At 40.9% G+C, this 15,669-nt stretch overlaps 1 protein-coding gene across 2 annotated transcripts in view; it reads right to left on the bottom strand.

Moving 5' to 3' along the window:
- CDK6 (cyclin dependent kinase 6) overlaps nt 1–15,669 on the bottom strand; it is a 153,422-nt gene that overhangs the window by 19,279 nt on the left and 118,474 nt on the right. For both annotated transcript variants that reach the window (XM_060782255.2, XM_067470299.1), the window contains exon 6: nt 8,358–8,408. In XM_060782255.2, the coding sequence (XP_060638238.2) occupies nt 8,358–8,408 (51 nt within the window). The remainder of the gene's footprint in view (nt 1–8,357; nt 8,409–15,669) is intronic.

Raw genomic sequence — 15,669 nt, 5'->3', positions numbered from 1 at the left:
TAATATAGAGACATTAGTAAATTTGGACCCAACTACTCACCCCATTCTAGTTATTTATGAACAAGTCAAGCAGTATCAACCTGAATACTGATTCCTGTAGGATTCTGCTAGTCATATTTTCACTCCAGTTACTAAGTTAAATCATTTATTAAAGTCTTAGAGCTATAATAAATATGTTTTAAACCATGAAACCATGTTGAAGATTATGTGGTTTTCCAAAAAGTCATACTATCTCATGACATACCCAAGGTACGACAGCCCCAGTTTTGTCATCTTGGTTTCTATTGAGAGCTCAAGCCTGTTGAACCATTTAAACAATTCCTTATTCTTTTAAAATTTGTGGAAATAATTTATATTGTTCAATTTGACATAATTTCTGTGCTGCCCTAAGATACAGAGCCAGATGTAAAGCTTTTAATCAATCCGGCAATCTATTCATGGTGAGAAAGGATAGTTCATGCCTATTGTTTGTTTCTTGCTCAGGTCAAGTCCTTCAGCTGACTTTTTCTTTTTGTCCCATGACAATATTTGCTCAGGGATTTTCGGTGTAAGGCTGTATCAAAACCATTTGGGAAATCCAAATAAGTAAGGCCTATTTGATTACACTTGTCCACATTTTTATTGACATATATTTTTTTAAAAAATATTACAAACTAACGAGACAGAATTTACTTTTGCAGAAGACATGTTGATTGTTTTTAAGCCATGCTTATTATTTGCATACTTTTGATAATTTTATTCTTAACACTTTCCACCAATAAAACTGGAACTGATGTTGTGTTAACACGGATGGATCCACAAATCCCCTTTTAAAAACTGGTGTGACACTGTCCACTTCCCCTTCTGTTACTACAGAAGATAATCCCAGGATCACGTTATATACCTTGGATAGAAGATTGGCAATTTAATTTTAATTTCTTTATGAAATTTTTGATTATTCTCAGATCACTGAGTGATTTATTTACTTGTAATTTGCCAACAATTCTAGTTCATCCTTGTTTGTTACTACAAGTTGAGTGTCCACCACTGTTTTGGATATTTTTGTATTTTGAAATATTTGGATGTAAATGATGAGGCAGGCAATAAATTGTTGTTGTTGTTGTTGTTGTTGTTGTTGTTGTTATTATTATTATTATTATTATTATTATTATTATTAATAGAGCAAGATTAGTACACAGCAAATAGGTTAATCACTCTGCTGGTTGTTGTATTGGATCACACGTCAGATACCTCCCAAGTGTCTAGAACTATGTAATGTATTGGCAAATAATGCGTGCAGATCCCAGTAGGGTGGCCTTTTGCAGCTCACAGATGGTAATTTTGTCAGCGCCAATTGTGTTTAAGTGAAGACCAAGGTCTTTAGGCATTGCACCCAGTGTGCTGATCACCACTGGGACCACGTTGACTGGCTTGTGCTTGAGTCTTTGCAGTTCAATCTTTAAATCCTCATATTGGGCCAGCTTTTCCAGTTGTTTCTCCTCAATCCTGCTGTTGCAAGGGATTGCGACATCGACAATCAATACTTGGTTTTTTAAAACACGATTATTATTATTTGTCCAAATGCTAATTGGAATATTCATATAATTAACAAGCCTGTCTTCCTCAAACTGAGACTTTCAGCTGCTTTGGATCACATTTCACATTGTCTTCCAAAGGATAAATGACAATATTAGTTATCATCTCAAGGAGTACTCAAACTGGGGAATATTCCTATACATTTATTACCCAAACCTGTTGAATACGACGAGCTCTAAATACTATAGAGTTGCTTTGGAGGATCTAGAAAATGCCTAGAGAAGTGTTTTCTCAGTAATTCCGGTATGATTCTATGGTCAAGTTTGCCAAGATATTTAGCTGAAAGTCTAGGTCATCCAGAGTGATTTTATTATCCATTCATCTCAGGTACAGTTCTAATTTATGGAAAAATTATGTAAAGTGTCCTGGAACAGATCCCTCATATAATATGCAGATCTAATGTAATCAACTGATCAAAAATCTATTTAATTCTCTTGACCAACACAGTATGAAATCACCAAAGTGTTCCATGATGGTTGGCTCTGTGCGTCCCGTGAGAGTAATGGTGATATCTCAGTATTGACATTACAAATATTACAGTAGCTGCATTCCAGGTTACTACAAACCATTGGATGATCTCAGTTGTGCTGGCAACATACAATTAGCTTTGTAAGTTTTACCATAGAATCATAAAATAAATGACCTGGCTACTCTGAAGAGGCATGCATCACTCTCCTGAGAGATCACCAGTGACCAAGAGACAGATAGACAGACAGAGAAATGGCAATATAGAAAAATCTAACTTCTCAGTGATGGCAAATAAAAATTCCTATCCATTGAGAGTCCTTTGGACTCCAGCCTCAGTATTTGCATGGAACTTTTCTTAAGTGCTCAATATATTTGGTAGTTCTTTTGTTTGTGCACAAAAATAAAAAAGACAGTGGTGGATGGATGGTGCATCACAGCAGGGAGTTGAACGAAATAACCTTTTGGTTCCTTACAATTATCTGATTCTAAGCTCCCAAATGGCTACTTTCCTCTCTTTCAAATGGCTCTGGGAATGGCTATTCAGCCTGACAACATGAAAGTAGTTCACGGTTTCACTTGCCTTGGGAATGCACTAAAAGCAAGAGAAGATGTGCAGAAATAGCCCATAATAAAGCATTGTGGGAAACTGTAGGACAAGGAAGTGAAAGAGAATTTCCGAGTATTTGTATCTAATTGCAGAAACAATGAGAGACTGGTGGTATTTTTGTTTCTCATTCTAAACGCAAAAGAAGAAAGGAAGGAAGAAAGAAGAGCAGAGTAGAATAAAGTAGGGTAGAATAGTGGTGATGATGAAGATTTTCTTGCATTAAACTTTGGTTATCTCTTTTCATGTCTTGCCATGTCTTCAGCAATGAGTCCAGGAGTTCTCCTGGACTCCTAGCTGAGCCTGGAATCTCAGGTTTTGGCAGAGGCCAGGGGAGCATTCGCACAATTAAAACTTGTGCGCCAGCTGTGCCCATGCCTTGGGAAGTCAGACTTGGCCACGGTGTTCCATGCTCTTGTTACATCTCAAATGGACTATTGCAATGCGCTCTACGTTGGGTTGCTTTTAAGACTGTTTGGAAACTTCAGGTAGTCCAATGAGCTAGGTTTCTAACTGGAGCAACTCACAGAGAGCATACAACCCCCCTGTAGAGTCAGCTCCACTGGCTGCCGGTTTGCTACCAAGCACTATTCAAAGTGCTGGCTTTTAGCCTATAAATCCATAAATGGTTCTGGTCCAGCTTACAGTACCTAACTGAATGTATCTCCCTTTATGAACCAGTTAGAGAATTAAGATCAGCCGAGGAGGTCCTGCTTTTGGTCCCACAGTCCTCGCAGACATGACTGGTGGGGACAAGAGTCAGGGCCTTCCCGGTGGTGGCACCTCGGCTGTGGAACTCCCTCCCCAGCAAGATCAGATCAGCCCCCTCCCCCCTAATGGAAACTACTTCAAATGTGGCTTTTAAAGCAAGCATTTGGAGAGTGAGATGAAGCAGTCAAGATAACTTCGGGATTGGTGCAATGTCCAATTTTCTATATCAGTGGTTCCTAAACTTATTTGGCCTACCCCCTGGAAATCAATTTTTCTAAATCTTCTATTCTTTCTTTTATGCTTTCACCGCCCTTTTACAGTTATTCATCGTCCCCAAATGCACCTGTGGACATTACTCCCCCCCCCCCCCGGATCTCTGCAGAGCCCACCAGGGGGCGGTAACACCCACTTTGGGAATCACTGTTCTATATTGTCTATGTTCAATGTTTTATTGTTTACTGGTTTTAATCTATTATTATATGCTATTTTAGTTATGTGTTATATTTTATATTTTGTGAGGCATTGAATTTTGCCATTTACTTTGTTGTGAACCGCTTTGAGTACCCCCAGGAGTTGAGAAAAGCAGTATATAAATGAAATATTTTAAGGGTCAAGATTTTAAATGTATTTTAAAGTATTTTTACTGTTGTTGACCCGTTTATGTTAATTGTTGTGCTTTAACTGTTTCTTTGTCGGCATCTAATGATTGCCAATTGTAAGCCGCCCTGAGTCCCCCTTCAGAGGTTGAGAAGGACGGGATACAAATGCTGTACATAAATAAACATATAAATCAAATAAATAAATGATAAATGATAAATAAAACCCAATAGCCATGCTAGTGAAGTATTCCAGAATTTATAGTCAAAAAGTAACTTTCCCTATAGTTACATCTGTGTAGGATACAGATGATAATGGACATTTTCATCCTAGATTGAAAATATCATATTCCTAAAAGCAATTAGGGTACTTTTTGCTTTGAACTCCCAGCTGTGAAAAGAGAAATGTTAATAGCGAGCCTATTGTGGAGGTAAAAGAAACCAAGAAATATTAAAGTTTAATCCCAAACAAATTGTGTAATAATTAATGCATTGCGTCTTGCTCAGGCTGGCACCATCCTTTCTGTTTCTCTATGCAGCAAAGTGTACCCACTAGAAACAGTTAGAAAAATCATGTATTTGGCAGTTCAAACTTATTTGTCTAATTTTTCTCGCCAGAAAAATTCATAAATTGCCATGATTCTGATACTATGAAAATAGATACAGCAATACATGTATCAGAACATTCTTTATCTAGCACAAGCCAGATATAAATGAACTGAAGACACAACTGTCAAAGCCAGAAAAACGAAACCACGGAAGGATGATTTTCTTTCGAGATTGTGCAGGAAAAAGCTATTTGGTGGCATGACAAATTAACCATGCGGATGAGTCATCTACAATTGGGCACAGCACAGGAAATGGACGCCAACTTGAGTCAAAGAAAAACCAGCTACTGAAAACGTGTAGCTCAAAATGAAAATGTCTAGGAATAGATATGAGACAATGTGAGGAAAATCACATCCCTGGCTTTTCATGCAAACATCTTTCCGTGATATAGGGTTCTCATTTGCTCCACTTTCGTTCTGATACAACGTTCTGAGTAAATAAGTTACTATAAGCAGACAACTAATGAATTCTTCACTTATACAAATGTGAAATAATCATGGAAGTTGTAAGAGACAACAATTCAGAATACAGAACTTGGACATTATTGATGCAGAATAGGCACTGAAGGTATTTTAAGTGGAAAAAAACACAAGCAAAATGGTACAGACATGGGAAAGGAAGATTCATATTCACATCACAAATATTGTTAGCGGGCATTAGACAATAGATTATGGTGACTGTCAGCCACTCACATGTCATATATCAAAGTGTGTATGCATACTAAATAAGGCTACCAACTTAAAACTCCAGATTTCATGGGACAGCTAGCTTTCTTTCTTGCAGTGCTTTTTTAGCTGACGATGCACCTTGCTTCAATTTGCAAAGCTTGTTTCAGGTGCATTCAATCAAGACTCCAAGAGGTCTCCATGTTTAAATAGGTAGCTAACCTCTCCTCTGTAACATCACCAAGGCCCATCACGGTTTCATTCTGAAAACCTAAGGACCCAAGGTGATCCCAACCTGAAATAACACAAGTTTCCATTTTCCCAACTACAGGTATCAGCTTGGATCAAGATCAATTGAACTCAGTTGCCATTGAAATCAGGAGGACATAAGTGTTGCTGCTGTTGTGTGCCTTCAAGTGATTTCTGGCTTATAGCAACCCTAGGGCAAGCCAATTGTGTGAGTTTTTTTGACAAGATATATTCAGAGCAGATTTTGCTTTTGCCTCTCTCTGAAGCTGAGAGATTGACTTGCTTAAGGTCATTCAGTAGGTCTCCATGGCCCAACAAGGATGTGAACCCTTGCCTCCAGGATCCTGTTCCAACACTCAAACTACTAGACACACTGGCTTGTAATTAGTTTAATTGGTGTGAGTAAAGTTTCAGACAACTGAAACAAATTCTATTGATTTCATAGAATCATATAGCTGGAAGAGACCTCATGCGCCATCCAGTCCAATCCCCTGCCAAGAAGCAGGAAAATCGCATTCAAAGCACCCCCAATAGATGGCCATCCAGCCTCTGTTTAAAAGCCTCCAAAGAAGGAGCCTCCACCACACTTCGGGGTAGAGAGTTTCACTACTAAACAGCTCTCACAGTCAGAAAGTTCTTCCTAATGTTCAGGTAGATTCTTCTTTCCTGTAGTTTGAAGCCATTGCTCCATTGTGTCCTAGTCTCCAGGTCAGCAGAAAACAAGCTTGCTCCCTCCTCCCTGTGACTTCCCCTCGCATATTTATACATGGCTATCATGCCTCCTCTCAGTCTTCTCTTCTACAGCTAAACATGCCCAGCTCTTTAAGCCGCTCCTCATAGGGCTTGTTCTCCAGACCTTTGATCATTTTAGTTGTCCTCCTCTGGATACATTCCAGCTTGTCAATATCTCTCTTCAATTGTGATGCCCAGAATTGGATACAGTATTCCAGGTGTGGTCTAACCAAGGCAGAAGAGAGGGGTAGTACGACTTCCCTGGATCCATGGCAAATAAGTGCATCTACCAAAAGTACCCCCCGTGGCGCAGTGGGTTAAAGTGCTGAGCTGCTGAGCTTGTTGACCGAAAGGTCACAGGTTCAATTCCGGGGAGTGGCGTGAGCTTCCGCTGTCAGCCCTAGCTTCTGCCAATCTAGCAGTTCGAAAACATGCAAATGCGAGTAGATAAATAGGTACCGCTCTGGCGGGAAGGTAACGGCGCACCATGCAGTCATGCCGGCCACATGACCTTGGAGGTGTCTATGGACAATGCAGGCTCTTTGGCTTAGAAATGGAGATGAGCACCACACCCCAGAGTCAGACATGACTGGACTTAATGTCAGGGGACAACCTTTACCTACCAAAAGCTTGGAAGAATTACTGACTAACCAGAACTTGAGTAGTACCCTAAGTATATACCCTCTCAGCACTTGAAAAGGGTACTTTTGGAACTAAAATTTATACAATCGGCCAGCAAGCAGTCAGTGAGCATAATGGTCCACAATAGGAACTGATACAACTGAGACTTGTGCGCCAGCTACGACCGTACCTCGCTAAGGCTGATTTGGCCGGGGTGGTCCACGCCTTAGTCACCTCCAGACTGGATTACTGCAATGCGCCCTACATGGGGCTGCCCTTGAAAACGCCTCGGAAACTCCAATTGGCCCAACGGGCAGCAGCCAGGATGTTAACTGGGGCCCACTACAGAGAGAGGTCAACCCTCCTGTTTAAGGAGCTCCACTGGCTGCCGGTTATTTTCCGAGCCCAATTTAAGGTGCAGGTGCTTACCTACAAAGCCCTGAACGGTTTGGGACCATCCTACTTGCGTGACCGTATCGTTGTCTACGAACCCACACGTTCACTCCGGTCATCTGGAGAGACCCTGCTCGTGATCCCGCCCGCGTCACAAGCGCGCTTGGTGGGGACACGAGACAGGGCCTTCTCTGTGGTGGCCCCCCGCCTCTGGAATGCCCTCCCGAAAGACCTCAGACAAGCCCCTACACTGGCAGTCTTCAGGAAGAATTTGAAAACCTGGCTGTTCCAATGTGCCTTCTCAGACTAGGAACCCCAGTACCAAATCCCAGAAGCACTTTAGTTAGAACCAAGATCACCGCACACCGCACTTATACTATAATCCCATATCCCTCCGACACATCAGCACTTTTAATCCTGTACCCCTACTCTGGCCGGCTCAGTTTTAATAATGTCTTGTTGTACTGCTTTTGTTATTGTTTTTGCTTAACTGTTTATTTGCTAGGTACTGTATTGTTGTATTGTTGTATTGTGTGGGCTTCGGCCCGTTGTAAGCCACATCGAATCCCTTGGGAGATGCTAGCGGGGTACAAATAAAGTTATAATAATAATAATAATATAATAATAATAATAATAATAATAATAACTAACTTAGGCCCTATCTATACTTCCATATAATCCACTTTTGGAACTGCATTATATGGTCAGTGCAGACTCGTATAATGCAGTTCAATGCAGTTAAACTACAGTACATGAGTCCACAGCAGTGTTTCTCAAACTCTGCTGCTACATGTGTTTTGGACTTCAGCTCCCAGAAATCCCAGTCACTTTACCAGCTGTTAGGAATTGTGGGAGATGAAGTCCAAAACATTTGGAGGAGCAGAATTTGAGAAATGCTGGTCCACACTTACCATATAATGTACTTCTAAACTGCATTATGTGGCAGAGCAGATGGGGTCTAAGTCTAGGTCCAGTTTACCATATCCATTGGTAGGACAGTGAGACAGAAACTCCACCAAAAGGAAGATATCTGGATTTTTGTGTAACAAATGTGTGAAGATCGTACCTTCAGTACACTAAAAGTGAAGATGATGGACATTCCTTGAGAAGAAAATGCAAGAAGCTATTACTTACTCAAATATTTTTCCTAGTTGATCAACATCTGAGTTTCCACGAAAAAGTGCCCTGAAAAAGAGAAAAAAGAGGGGATATTATTAAAAAGAGAGTTAACTTTATTAATATAGTTTTTCCCATGTGTTTCCTAATTTTGGCAAATTTGGCTTCAATTTTCATTGCCCCCAAAGCATATATTTTGAAATCCGTCCAACGTGGGGTAGCTGCAGGGCTCACTGCTGGTTGGACCCTTCCAAGAGCCAGTTTTCAGTCAATTCCCACCACCTGCGGACTGTAAAAAATCCATGTTCACTGAGGGATAAAAAACCCTGGCTGTTACAACCCATTTTAAAGCCATTTCCAGCATGATATTTTCCTTCCAAAAGAAAGCTGAAAAGATCTGCCTCGTATGACTAAACAAATGTATTCGGTTAAATAATACCCACTGACAGCAGTTGTGCATTCAAAAAGAGTTGAGCTCCACCATGAAGCCAATATGATGGACAGTCCTTATCCAAACCGCAGACACTAAATCGTTCATGAATATGAATATGAGAAAGGCATCTCTCTCATTGAGAGCCAGCATGGTATATTAGTTTGAATGTTGGAAAAGGATTCTTGGAGACCAGAATAAAATCCACACTTGGCCATGATAACTCATGGACAAGTCAACCTATCTCAGCCTCAGCAAACCTCATTCAAACAAATTTGCCAAGAAAATATTCCATAATACATTTTCCTCTTAGTTGCTGTAAGCCAGAAAGAAAGATATAGCCGTGGTCTCCTTCTCTGGAGTGTCTTCCCTTCTGATTTTTAAACAGGTTGGATGGTCATTTGTCAGGGATGCTGTACCTACCGGTTTCCTATTTCAGTAGAGATTGGACTAGATGAGCTTTAGACCCAGCAAAATACTTTAAGGTTTTCTCACCTTGGGGGTCGGGACCCCTGGGGGGGGGGGGGCACATGGGGGTGTCAGAGAGGTTGCCAAAGACCATTTTCTGTTGGTCATGGGGGTTCTGTGTGGGAAGTTTGGCCCAATTTTATCATTGGTGGAGTTCAGAATGCTCTTTGATTGTAGGTGAACTATAAATCTCGGCAACTATAATTCCCAAGTGACAAGGGCTGTTTTCCCCAAACTTCACTAGTCTTCACATTTGGGCATATTGAGTATACGTGACACGTTGGGTCCTGATCCATCATTGTTTGAGTCCATAGTGCTCTCTGAATGTTGGTGAACTACTACTCCAAAACTCAAGGTCAATGTCCACCAATCCCTTCCAGTATTTTCTGTTGCTCATGGGAGTTTTGTGTGCCTGGTTTGGTTCAATTCCATCATTGGTGGAGTTCTGAATGCTCTTTGATTTTAGGTTAACTATAAATCCCAGCAACTACAACTCCCAAATGACAAAATCAGTCTCCCCCCTCCCCACCCCACCAGTATTCAAATTTGGGCGTTTTGAATATTTGTGCCAAATTTGGTCCAGTGAATGAACACAGATCCTGCATATCAGATATTTACATTATGATTCATAACAGTAGCAAAATTACAGTTATAAAGTAGCAATGAAAATAATTTTATAGTTGGGGGTCACCACAACATGAGGACTGTACTAAGGGGTCGTGGCATTAGGACAGTTGAGAACCACTGCTTTAAGGTATTTCTCAGTCCTATGTTTCTATAATTATGTGGCTGTTGTAGTTGTTTTTTTCACAAACAAAATCATTTGTACTAAAACTGAGAAAGGCTATTTTTCTGGCTCATTCTAGTTCCTTAAGAATGACTAGTCTCGCAACATTTTCAACAGATTAACTCATTGGAAAGCACCTCGCAGCATGACAAAATTCACCAAATATGTAAAGTAGGAAAGGGAAACTGGTGTGCAGGAGAAAAAAAACAAGGCCTCTCATTTTTAATCCAAATACACTACAGAGAGGCACGTGAGAACTTTTGAACTGCCAATACAGCAGCCTCAAATTCTGGGATGGAAGCCAGATAATAAAACCAAGAGAAATAAATATAAATATCTGGATTGTGTCACTGTTAGTACTATATGGCTGCAGCTAAGTTACATGCTACGATGTTCTTGTTTTCCTCTCCAACATCAGAGATTTATTTCCAATAGAACACCACCATGTTTGCTCAGATACCTTGTGTCTTGCAATTACACATAAAAAATGCAATGTTTTTGCCATCTCTCATGAAATCCTAGGTCCTTCATTACTGCAGCCCTGGTTATCCAACACTGTATTCCATCTTGCTAAGCAGCAAGATGAAACAGCTGTTTTCTGGTATGGGGTGGATACTCTGTTTTTTGCTCTATATATTTCTTTTCCCACTTTACACATACACACAAGAATATATACCTTATATGCTGAAGATTAGAAGCACACTGTAAAGGATTTTGTAAGATCATGAGATAATAATGACTGTCACAGCATATCACAGATGGGCATGGTGCTGTATCAGACATTTGTAGCCTTTCAACTTGTAGGGCCAGGCTTTAGCACAGCGGGTTAAACTGCCAGCTGCAGAAAATCTTGCAGATCAATTAATAATAATAAACTTTATTTATATCCTGCCACCATCTCCCAAAAGGGACTCGGGGTGGCTTACAAGGCACTACAAGTGTACATAACATAAACAGTACATGAGTATAAAAACAATATTCCATAAAAGTTATAAAACACATTAAATAAAATGAAAACATAGTTTAAAACACAGATCATCTGAAGTTAAAACCAGCTTTCTTCAAATCACAACTAAAGTGCCAAAATGTCAAGCCCGGGTTGGGATGAGCTCCCAACCGTTAACCCAGCTTCTGCTCACCTAGCAGTTCAAAAACAGTAATGTGAGTTGATAAACAGGTACCGCTTTGGTGGGGAGGTAATAAAGGGCGCCCATACGGACATGCCGGAGATTTGATCGAAGAGCATCTAAAGACAACAAAGCTCCTCGGGATGGAAGATGGAGCAACAGCACCCCCCTGTGGCCGGAGTTGAGCACAGCTTCCAGATGCCAGAGATGGAAAAAGATGGGAAGCCTTTACCTCTGTTCATGTACTGTCTGTCTTTGTTAATTTTATAATCTGCATTGAATGTTTGCTGTATATGTGTACTGTAATCCATCCTGAGTCCCCTCCGGGAGATAGGGTGGAACATAAATAAAGTATGTTATTTATTATTATTATTAACTCAAAACCTATCAACCCATTTTTATTTGTTGCAATTGTTGGATATTTTTCACTGCAAAGCACTAAGAAACCCCCCTAACGCCTCCCCAAACCCACAGAGAAAACATGTCAACAACCCAAAATACTTCTGTTTTTAGAGAATGTATCAAACTGGTGACATGTTGTCGTGCCCAGTCGTCATTTGGAAAGGGCTCCAATGAAGTTCAGTGGGCTATAGCATGTTTCATCTGCCTAGAATTCCTAAAATTCTATCTAAAATGCTTCAAAAATTAATCATAGTGGTTCCCAAGCAGTTGTTTATTCCACAACTCTGTGAAAGTGGATTGAGCACTGTGCATCTATTCAAACAGTTGACCCAATCATGGAGGTAACTGAAAATCAACTTTACTGTGGCATTTAATAAGACTGACTTTAAAAAAGGAGCTCAAATATGGCTGGATGAGATTTTATTTTTAAATACAATAATAATAAAAAATAATAAAACTTTATTTATATTTCACCCTATCTCCCCGGAGGGACTCAGGTCAGATTCCAAACATAAAAGGCAAACATTCAATGCCTGAACGTAACAATAATACACCCATAGTAACAAAATTTGGCACTCCAACACGTAAAAACAAATTATAACTTAACAACTAAAATTAAATAAAAAACGCAACCTGTCATATCAGACATATTACAAAACACCAAACATTGAACAGAACAATCAATTTTACAGTTCCTTGGTGGCAAATAGATTGATCATTGCTCAAGGTATCTATTGAGCTGGTGCAGCAAACAAGGTATGGATACAGATGGTAGCTATTAATCAGAGGTATAATGGTAGTATTATCAGCTACCATTACACCAGTGTTACCAACTACCATTGAGCCAGTGAGCAGTTGTTTCTTGAAGGCGGGAAGGGAGGGGGCCATCTTTAACTCCTTAGGAAGGGAGTGTCCTATGTTCCATAGTTGATGGTGGTAGACCTGGCAGTTGGTGATGGAAGGGTTAATGTAAGTCTTGGTTCTAAACAGCTGAGTAGTTTGTAAGTAACAGTTTACAGGTAAAAGTAATTAAGGGTGGAGGTGTGCAAGAGATGGGTTGCAGCTGGGTGTTACTGGATTTAAGGAGCTAACTTTGAGACTTATCTTTGGGAGAAAAGTATCTGTTGCCTTTTGGTGGTGGATGTTGCTGGTTTTCCCCCCAAGTCTGTTGGATTTTTCGGTGTCCTGACCTGTTTCCTGTAATCTTGGAATCCTGGAACCTTGAACCTTTGGACTGGCTTTTGACTATGGTATAGACTCTTGATCCCTGGACTTTGTTTATTGAACTCTTGGCATTTGACCACTGGACTGGATCCTTTTGACTATGAAGTTATTTTGGCTATCAGTTTTTGTTTATTCTGCAGCTGTGTGCTATCTTTGTGTTTTATATTTTGGACTATATAAACAGCCAGCAAGTAAGTGCTCTTTTAATTAAACTGTTTGATAAAACTGGGAGTTTGATTAATCTCTACCTAAATAAGTTAGAGTCCTGGCAACGTGACAGGGAGTTCCAGAAGTGAGGGGCAGCCATTGAGAAGGCCCTTTCTCTTGTTCCCACCAGCCGCACTTGGGATGAGGGTGGGACTGAGAAGAGAGGCACCTCCGATGACCGCAGTGTCTGAGTTTGTCTACAATGGAAGATGAGGTTCATCAAATAGTCTGGACCCGAGCCGTTTAGGGCTATAAAGGTAAGAACCAGCACTTTGGATTTAGCCTGGAAGCAGACCGGCAGCCAGTGGAACTGCCGCAGCATGGGAGTGATTCTCTCCCTGAATGGCGCTCCAGTTAGTAACCTGGCTGCTAATCTGCCAAGAAGTGTGGTAACCTGGCTGCCAAGATGTGTGGTAAAAGCCTTTCAGACATGCAAAGAGCCTGCAATCACCAAATAACACCTCTATATAGAACACATTTATAATAGCAGTTATGGAAATGGATTGTAAGAGTAATGCCTTGTTGGGGAAGAACACGGATAATTCCTAGAAAATCTGGACTAAAATGCAGAATGGATTTGCCTTCCCACTGACAGTAGAGACAATGCCGCACTTCTAATCCAACCGTAGCAAAAGCTGCATCCAAACAAGCCCTCTGCTACATCTCATACTTCAGCACAGTTCTCATTTTAAGAATGATATTTTTTTCAGTGTGACGGAATACTTCTCTTTTCCTTTCAGTCATGATCTCTGTATGAATGGACACCGCACAGGAGGAAGTTCCTCTATATGTCACCATTCAGCAAAAATCGTTAAGTTATGCAAACATTCCCAGTAGCATAGGGTGACTTTCTTGCCAAAGAAATGGGAGGGGGAACGAGCAGATGATTTGGTCATGGCTGGCTGTGAAAATGAGCCATGAACTGCATTTTTACTAGAAGCAGGCTTGCTTTTTTCAAGGTATTGATTTGAGCATTTATCTGCATCTATCCAAAACATCATTGCAAAATTGACCACACAAATCTCGTATCAGATGCAACTCCAGTGAAATGACAGGAATCAAAATAGCATATGTGTTGTAGTATAAGACGTACCCTCCAACATTTCACAGAAGGATACGGGGACACAAATAGTCAAGCAATCTCTGAGTGTGATCAATATGAAAGAAAATAGGAAAGAACAAAGAAGTTTGATTGACTAGAAGAGTTCCTGGTAAATCTCTGTTATCTATAGCTGCAGCAGTGTGCAAAGCAGAAGAGTAGATGCAACGAAAGTGACACAAGAGGGATACGGCTGGGACAGGTTGCATCACAGGCCAAGTAGCAAAGGGTTGCAGTCGGCTAATTATTTGCTTATGTGAATTCTTTACAGGATGACCAAACATCCTGCTCTATTAATATCTTGCAAACACTTCAAATTTGCTTTGCAGAGAGGAGAAAAATATTTTTTTTCTCCTAGAGCAGTGGTTCTCAACCTGTGGGTCCCCAGATGTTTTGGACGTCAACCCCCAGAAATCCTAACAGCTGGTAAACTGACTGGGATTTCTGGACATTGTAGGCCAAAACACCTGGGGACCCACAGGTTGAGAACCACTGCCCTACTTTTTTGGGTGTACAATCTATAGCCCACAGAAAAAAATCTATTCAGTTGCAAGGCCGAACAAGGATAGGGTTGCAGCCTGTGCTGGATGGGGTTACACTCCCCTTGAAGGCGCAGGTTCGCAACTTTGGAATCCTCCTGAACTCATCGCTGAGCTTGGAACCCCAGCTTGCAGTGGAGGCCAGGGCAGCTTTTGCACAATTAAAACTTGTGCACCAGTTGCACTCGTACCTTGGGAAGTCAGACTTGGCCACAGTGCTCCACACTCTCGTTACATCCAGCATAGACTACTGCAACGCACTGTACGTGGGGTTGCCTTTGAAGACTGCTTGGAAGCTTCAAATAGTCCAATGAGAGGCAGCCAGGTTAATAACTGGGGCGGCATACAGGTAGCACCAACTCCCATGTTACGTCAACTCTGCTGGCTGCCTGTTTGCTACTGGGCACAATTCAAAGTGCTGGTTGTGGCCTGTAAAGCCTTAAATGGCTCTGTCCCAGTTTACCTGTCCAAACGCTTCTCCCTTTATGAACCACCACAAAGACTGAGATCTTCTGAGGAGGCCCTGCTCTTGGTCCCACCACCGTCACAGGCACGTTTGGCACGGATGAGAGAGAGGGCCTTCTCAGTGACCGCAATGGAACTCCCTTCCTGGAGAGATTAGATCAGTCCCTCCCTCCTGTCCTTCAGAAAGATGGTAAAAACCTGGCTGTGGGACTAAGCCTTTGGGACAGTGCAATAAGGCAAGAATAGGAAACCCACTCAGTTGACCGGAGCCAGCATGGTGTTTTAAGATCGTTTTAAATAATTGATTTTAAAAGTAGATATAACAGATTTTAGTTTGTGTATATTTATAGTTATTTTATGTCCTGGCATGGAATGCGTGCCGTATATATGTTGCGCTCCACCCTGAGTCCCCTTCGGGGTGAGAAGGGTGGAATAGAAATGTTTCAAATAAATAAACAAACAAATAAATAAATAAATAAATAAAATATTCACAATCTTTTTGCCATCCTCTTGTGCTGCTAAAGGTTGCAGGAGGTGCAGCTATTTAGCAGGTATAGTCCTCTCAAGTTTGGGTTTCTGTTT

This window comes from Anolis sagrei, chromosome 6 (genome assembly GCF_037176765.1).
Source record: "Anolis sagrei isolate rAnoSag1 chromosome 6, rAnoSag1.mat, whole genome shotgun sequence".
NCBI classification, from domain to species: domain Eukaryota; kingdom Metazoa; phylum Chordata; class Lepidosauria; order Squamata; family Dactyloidae; genus Anolis; species Anolis sagrei.
The sequence above is the reverse complement of the archived record's forward strand: the minus strand, read 5'-3'. Positions and strand labels throughout refer to the sequence as shown.